At 40.8% G+C, this 8311-nt stretch overlaps 1 protein-coding gene across 3 annotated transcripts in view; it reads left to right on the top strand.

Annotated features, from left to right (window-relative positions):
- ZNF569 (zinc finger protein 569) overlaps nucleotides 1-8311 on the top strand; it is a 59320-nt gene that overhangs the window by 41429 nt on the left and 9580 nt on the right. For all 3 annotated transcript variants that reach the window (XM_017506421.2, XM_017506422.2, XM_017506419.2), the window contains exons 4-5: nucleotides 2418-2544; nucleotides 2840-2935. In XM_017506421.2, coding sequence (XP_017361910.1) covers nucleotides 2418-2544; nucleotides 2840-2935 — 223 coding nt within the window. The remainder of the gene's footprint in view (nucleotides 1-2417; nucleotides 2545-2839; nucleotides 2936-8311) is intronic.

Here is an 8311-nt window from a genome sequence, read left to right as displayed (position 1 = left end):
AGCTGGGATTACAGGCACGTACCACCATGCCCAGCTGATTTTTGTATTTTAGTAGAGACAGGGTTTCACCATGTTGACCAGGATGGTCTCGATCTCTTGACCTCGTGATCCACCCGCCTCGGCCTCCCAAAGTGCTGGGATTACAGGCGTGAGCCACCGCGCCCGGCCTTTGATTTTTAAAATTTATTTAGTAGTTTAATGATCTGAACCTCCTGAAGAAAATACAACTTCCTGGCTGAGTGCCGCGGCTCACACCTGTAATCCCAACACTTTGGTAGTCTGAGGCTGGGGGATCACAAGGTCAGGTATTCAAAACCAGCTTGGCCAACATGGTGAAACCCTGTCTCTACTAAAAATACAAAAATTAGCAGGGTATGGTGGCGCACGCCTGTAATCCCAGCTACTCGGAAGGCGAGGCAGGAGAATTGCTTGAACCGGGACCTGGGAGACAGAGGTTGCAGTGAGCCAAGATCGTACCACTGCACTCCAGCCTGGGCTACAAACCAAGACTCCCTTCTCAAAAAAAAGAAAATACAACTTCCTGAGGAAAAAATCTGCAGCTGAGGTAGTCCCAGCAAGAATACATCTTATGTCCTTCCCTGTAATTGGTGAACCTATTATACCAGGGCCAGATTTCCACATCATGCTTTCTCCTCAATCCCACTTCCTCACCAGGTGCTTTATCCAGGCTTATTTGGATCTTCATCCCAGATGAGAGGAAATGTTCAAAAAAAAGCCCTGGATTTCAGGATTTTTTTCCTATGACACTTTGCCTTTTGCTTCTTGAACATGTTTATTTCAAATGTCACGATTTTTAGCAGTAAAGGGTTTCAGGAGAGGATCTCCCATCAGTATCACAGCTTTCTCTGAACCCTTAGTGTTAGTGGATGTTCTTGCTCATAGGTTCCTTTTAGAACCTCGAAACAAATTCTTAGAAACACTGTGAACGAGCTATTGGAGACTTTCTTTTTTCTCACCCAGTCTCTGGTAGAAAATCCTGAAAAGATAGGAAATATGGATTCCTCCCTTTTTTCCAGTGCTATTTAAGATTTTTTCTTATGGTCATCAATATTTGGGCATTTCTGTTTTGAACTAGGAAGAGTGCATTAGATTTCTACATTCAAATCACATTGCCTTCAAGAAGTTTACCAGTATTTTTGCAACTCATTCAATAGTTGTTTTTTTTGTTTCTTTGTTTTTTTGTTTTTTGAGACAGGGCCTTGCTCTGTCACCCAGGCTGGTGTGCAGTGGTGCAATCATGACTCACTGCAACCTCTACCTCCCGGGCTTAAGCAATCCTCCTACCTCAGCCTCCTGAGTAGCTGGGACTACAGGTGCACACCACCACACCTGGCTAATTTTTGTATTTTTTTGTACAGACAGAGTTTCACCGCATTGCCCAGGCTCATCTTGAACTTCTGGGCTCAAGGGATTTTCACGCTTCAGTCTCCTAAAGTGCTGGGATTACAGGCATGAGTCACCTTGTCCAGCCATTCTATAGCTTTTTTAATATACAGTTTCAGTTACAACTGTTATCAGAGCATTTTTTTCATGGTTGTCTCTGAGATTCTGTCTGTGGCCCCTTCTCCAGTGTATGTAAACACTTTGAGCAGTCAGATCCCATTTTCATGGCTGCAGACACATACATAGGCTGATGGCCAATAAATCTTCATTTCCAATGTGGATTTCTCCTCATCTCATGAACAACTGCTAAATCAGTGGATGTCTCCAGTTGCATGTCCCACTATACCACAGATTTCACCTATCATTCTGTCCCCTGCTTCTATCAAAATCCTGCTTTCATTTTTTCCTGCCTCTGGTATCGTGTGAGATCTCAAACCACTTAACTTGGTTAAAGTTTTATTTTTCTATTTCTTTCACACTCAGTATAAACTGGTACCTAAGCGATTGGATCCTGCTCAGAGAAACCTGTACCAGAACCCCTTTAACTTATGGTAGATATTAAAGACATGTGCTTACGTCAGGCACAGTAGCTCACGCCTGTAATCCCTGTACTTTGGAAGGCTGAGGTGGACCACGAGGTCAGGAGTTTGAGACCAGCCTAGCTAATATGGTGAAACCCTGTCTCTACTAAAAACACAAAAATTAGCTGGGTGTGGTGTCACGTGCCTGTTTTCCCAGCTACTTGGGAGGCCGAGGCAGGAGAATCGCTTATAGCTGGGAGGCAGAAGTTGCAGTGAGCTGAGATCATGCCACTGCACTCCACCCTGGGTGACAGAGCAAGACTTTGTCTAAAAAAAAAAAAAAAAATTGCTTGCTAAATTAGTGAATGAATATAAACTGACAGGATGCTGCTAATGTGCTGGGGTTTTAGTATCAGAACAAGGTTCAATATGTTTTGTTTACAATCACCTAAGATGGATGACTTCAGATTGAGTAGGAGTGTGTTGTTACAGGGAACAGTGACATTCAAAGATGTGGCTATTGACTTCACCCAGGAGGAGTGGAAGCGATTGGATCCTGCTCAGAGAAACCTGTACCGGAACGTGATGCTAGAAAACTATAACAACTTAATCACAGTGGGTAAGAGTAATTTACTGTAATTCAAACTCTGGAAAGAAAGTACCCTCCCCCGCCCCACGCGCCGTGTTTCTGAAATATGTAGACCTTTTAAATATTAGAGTGAGCTTGGCCTTGGGATGCTTTTGCTCATGTGAATGTCCATGCTGCAGTTTTCAGAGCAAAAAGGGACAGCATCTCCAGAAGCCACAATTTCTTGTCCTTTAGAAAGCCTGGTTTTCCTGGGCAGCCTCACTTTTTGGGTGGTTCTTTGTTCCTAGTATGTACGCCCAGATCTGTGTAACTTCCCTTTTGACAGGCTATCCATTCACCAAACCTGATGTGATTTTCAAATTGGAGCAAGAAGAAGAACCATGGGTGATGGAGGAAGAAGTATTAAGGAGACACTGGCAAGGTTAGTGGAAAGGAACCAGACAGATGAAAAGGGGCAGGGCCCTATTAATAATCAGTGAATGGTTGATCTCTCTAAAATATTATTCAAAGATATTTTCAGAGCTGGGCACAGTGGTTCATATCTGTAGTTTCAGCACGTTAGGAAGCCAAGGTGGAAAGATTGCTTGAGTCCAGGGGTTTGAGACCAGCCTGGACAACATAGTGAGACCTCATCTCTATTTTTAAAAATAATAATAATTAGGCCGGGCATGGTGGCACATGCCTGTAATCCCAGTACTTTAGGAGGATGAGGTGGGCAGATCATGAGGTCAGGAGATCGAGACCATCCTGGCCAACATGGTGAAACCCCAACTCTACTAAAGATGCAAAAATTAGCCAGACATCATAGTGCATTCTTATAGTCCCAGCTACTCAAGAGGCTGAGGCAGGAGAATGGCTTGAACCTGTGAGGCAGAGGATGCAGTAAGCCGAGATCGTGCCACTGTACTCCAGCCTGGGCAACAGAGCAAGACTCCATCTCAAAAAAAAAAAAAAAAAAAAACAGCTAGTTGTGGTGGCACATACACACTTGTAATCCCAGCTGCTTGGGAGGCTGAGGTGGGAGAATCACTTGCGCCTGGGAGTTCAAGGCTGCGGTAAGCCATGATCACAGCACTGTACTTTAGCCTGGGCAATGGAGTAAGACCCTGTCTTAAAAAAAAAAAAAAAAAATCAGAAAGCATGTAGCCTTTTTTGTTTTGTTTTGAGATATAGTCTCACTCTGTCACCCAGGCTGGAGAGCAGTGGCGCAATCTTGGCTCACTGCAACTTCCTCCGGCTCCTATGTTCAAATGATTCTTGTGCCTCAGCCTCCCAAGTAGCTGGGACTACAGGCATGTGCCATGACACCCAGCTAATTTTTTGATATTTTTAGTAGAGATGTGGTTTCACCATATTGACCAGGCTAGTCTTGAACTCCTGGCCTCAAGTGATCTGCCCGCCTTAGCCTCCCAAAGTGCTAGGATTTCAGGCATGAGCCACCATGCTCAGCCACTTGTAGACTTCTGTAGTGACCAATGGTGTGAACTCTTTATAAACTTAAGATGTCATTTCTAGATGCCATTCTTAATTTCTTTCCTCAGAACTTAGAGATCTGGTTTTCTTACCTGAGTGCTAGATACCAGCCTTTCCTAATAACTTGCCAGCCTTACTTTGATAATCATTCTATTATTAGCATCTTTGGAAGTACTGTCCCCCTTCATATACAGGATCCTTTCTTTTTGTGTACATTCATTAATTTGTAGTTGTTAAAATAAACCTACTGACATTTATAGTCCTTTATCTTCTTCCTTCCATTCTAAATGTCTGAAATATTATATTTTGTACCAATAGTCATACTTGCCACTGTATTTTTATTTTTAGGTTTTGCTCTCATACACCACCCTTTTATTTTAATAAAAGTTTTAAGTCAGTGCTGATTTTTTGGTAGCTCCCATCTTCTGATATATTTGTCATGTATATACACAAGTGTACATGATGTGTGCATATATATATATATATACACACACACACACACACATACATGTAAATGTGCATATACACGTATTTCAAATTTTATAAAGACATTTTTGCCCTCTTAAGATACCTTAATAATTTCTACCAGTAACTTCTGCCAATGTAGTCTGTTCACATTTTTTTTAAATCGTGTCTGGGCACAGTGGCTCATGCCTGTAATCCCAGCACTTTGGGAGGCAGAGGTGGTCGGATCACCAGGTCAAGATATTGAGGCCATCCTCACTATATTGAGGCCAACATAGTGAAACCCTATCTCTACTAAAAATACAAAAATTAGCTGAGCCTGGTGGTGCACACCTGTAGTCCCTGCTACTCAGGAGGCTGAGGCAGGAGAATTGCTTGAATCCAGGAAGTGGAGGTTGCAGTGAGCTGAGATCGCGCCACTGCACTCCAGCCTGGTGACAGAGAAACACTCCACCTCAAAAACAACAAAAATTATTGCCAATCTGATAGGTGAAAAATGGTAGCTAATTACAGTTTGAATTTATATTTCCCTTATGATGAGTGAAAACAAGCATTTTTTCATGTTTCTCATCTCTATTTCTTTGTTTTAATAAACAGTTGGTATCCTTTGCCTTTGTTTCTGTTGAGTTCTTAATTTGTATGAACTCTTAACATATTGAGCTCATTGGCACATCATCTGTCATGTTTCTCTTGTGTTTTTTTTTTTTCCCCAAAAAGATTATTCCTCATTGAAGTATAATTTGGCCACCTTGACTTTTTAAAATATTCATGTAGTTAAAACAATCTTTTCCTATAGGAGATTATCACAGTTTTTAAAATGTATATGGGTCATTTATGTTTATTTCTCAGTAATGACTCATCCTCTTAGGTTTGCTCTGAATTTAAATAATTTGTTTATACTTTTTAAGTTTTTAATGTCAATGTTAGACTGGTTTTATAAATAGAATTTGGAAGCTTTCCTTTATGCTCTGGAACATTTATATAGCATTGGCGTTATAACTCTCTTGAAAATTTGGTAGATATTACCTGTTCAGCTATTTGGACCTTGTATATTTTTGAGGGAAGTTTCCTTGACAGCTCTTTTCATTTTTCCTTTTATAACTATCCTATATATATGTAAATATATTTGTCTTTTGCATTATTTTTTGATAAGTTGTATTTTTCTATGAAATTATCTAATTCTAATCTTCAAATTAATTTTCACAGAGTTGACAAAGTAACTTCCATAAATATTAAACTTTCCTCTTTATCTGTAAAAATACAGGGTCATCTGTTATATTTAACAATTTATTTCATCTGTATTTTCAAATATTTTGGTATGAAATTGTTCGTAGTATTCTCTGATTTTAGCTAATGGTTCCTTGTTTTTGTTTTGTTTATTTATTGTGTGGGATAGGTGGGTGGAGAGGTGTTCTTGGAGGTTTGTGCTATATCCTATAGACCCATTGATGCATCCAAATGTCCGCCTTACCCGTATGTCGTTTTGCAGTGTGACACTGCTGTACCATAATTCTAATGGTGAAAGTTCTATTCACCCCCTTGCATAGTATTCTGCATTTCAATGGTGGTTTTCTTTTTGTCTTCCAATTATTTTCTTGGTTCTGCTAGTAAACTTTTATCCCTTTCTGTTTTCTCATTAATTCTTCCTCATGTATTTATACAGGCATATCTAATTTTATTGTGCTTTGCTTAACTGTGCTTGACAGATGTGTTTTTTATAAAAGGCTTGTGGAAGCCCCACATCAAACAAGTCCATTAGCACCATTTTTCCAACAGCATTTGCTCACTTTGTGTGTCTGTGTCACATTTTGGTAATTCTTGGAATATTTCAAACCTTTTCATTCTTATTATTATCTGTTATCGGGATCTGTGACCAGTCATCTTAGATGTTACTATTGTAATTATTTTGGGGTGCCGCAAATTTCATCATCTACTGACCAGCCATTCCCATCTCTCTCCCCCCACCAAACACAATAATATTGTAATTAGGACAATTAATAACGCTACAATGACCTCTAAGTGTTGAAGTAAAACGAAGAGTCATACATCCGCTGACCAGCCATTCCCATCTCTCTCCCTCTTTCTGGGTCTACTAACCAGCCATTCCCATATCTCTCCCTTTTTCTGGGTCTCTCTATTCCCTCAGACACAACAATATTGTAATTAGGACAATTAATAACCCTACAGTGACCTCTAAGTGTTCAAGTAAAAGGAAGAGTCACACATCTCTCCCTTGAAATTAAAAGCTAGAAATGATTAAGCTTAGTGAAAAAGGCATGTTAAAAGCCACGACAGACCAAAAGCAAAGCCTTTTGTATTTGCCAAGTAGTGAGTGCAAAGGAAAAGTTCTTGAAGTAAATTAAAAGTGCTGGCCAGGCACAGTGGCCCACGCCTGTAATCCCAGCACTTTGGGAAGCTGAGGCCGCAGAACACTTGAGCCCAGGAGTTCAAGACCAGACTGGGCAACATGGTGAAGCCTCATCTCTGCTAAAAATACAAAAATTAGCCAGGTGGGCCAGGCACGGTGGGTCACACCTGTAATCCCAGCACTTTGGGAGGCCGAGGTGGGTGGATCATGAGGTCAGGAGTTCAAGACCAGCCTGGCCAACATGGTGAAACCCCATCTCTACTAAAAATACAAAAATTAGCCTAGAATGGTGGCAGGCACCTGGAATCCCGCCTACTCAAGAGGCTATGGCAGGAGAATCGCTTCAACCCAGCAGGCAGAGGTTGTGATGAGTCGAGATGGTGCTGTTACACTTCAGCCTGGGCAACAAAAGCAAAACTCTGTCTCAAAAAAAAAAAAAAAAGCCAGGTGTGGTGTTGCATGCCTGTAGTCCCAGCTACATGTAGCTACTTGAGAGGCTGAAGTGAAAGGATTGCTCGAGTCTGGGAGATGGAGGATGCAGTGAGCCAAGATCACACCACTGCATTCCAGCCTGGATGACAGAGTAAGACCCTGTCTCAAAAAAAAAGTGCTACTACAATATACACACAAACAATAAGATGATAAGAAAGCAAAATAGCCTTATTGCTGACACGGAGAAAGTTTTTGTTGTCTGGGTAGAAGATCAAACCAGCCACAGCATTCCCTTAAGCCAAAGCATAATACAGGACAAGGCCAACAAGGCCATAATTATTTTCAATTCTGTGAAGGCTTAAGGGTGAAGAAGCTGCACAAGAAAAGTTTGAAACTAGCAGAGGTTAGTTTATATGGTTTAAGAATCTATCTCCATAACATAAAAATGCAAGGTAAAGCAGTAAGAGTCAATGGAAGTTGCAGTATATTATCCAGAAGATCTAGCTAAGATTATTGATGAAGGTGGCTAACTAAACAGTATTTTCAGTGTAGATGAAACAGTCTTCTGTTGAAAGAAGATGCCATCTAGGACTTTCACAGCTAGAGAGGTGAAGTCAGTGGTTGCTTCAAAGGTTCAAAGGTTTAACTGACCCTCCTGTTAAGGATCAATGCAGGTGGTGACTTTAAGTTGGAGCCAGTATTCATTCACCATTATGAAAATCCTAGGGCCCTTAAGAATTATGCTAACTATACCCTGCTTGTGCTCTATAAATGAAATAACGCCTGGATGATAGCATATCTGTTGACAGCATTGATTTGCTAAATATTTTAAGCCCACTGTTGTTGGTATCTACAGCTCAGGGGAAAAAAAAAAAGTTCCTTTCAAAATATTACTGCTCACTGACAGAGCACTTGGTCACCCAAGAGCTGTAATGGAGATGTACAAGGAGATCAGTGTTGGTTTTCATGCCTGTAATACAACGTCCATTCTGCAGCTCATGGATCAAGCAGTAATTTTGACTTTTAAGTCTTATTATTTAAGAAATACTGGCTGGGCAC

Source organism: Cebus imitator, unplaced genomic scaffold (assembly GCF_001604975.1).
Source record: "Cebus imitator isolate Cc_AM_T3 unplaced genomic scaffold, Cebus_imitator-1.0 Scaffold356, whole genome shotgun sequence".
In the NCBI taxonomy this organism is placed as follows: domain Eukaryota; kingdom Metazoa; phylum Chordata; class Mammalia; order Primates; family Cebidae; genus Cebus; species Cebus imitator.
Note: the sequence above shows the minus strand (reverse complement) of the source record. Positions and strands in the feature narration are given on the sequence as shown.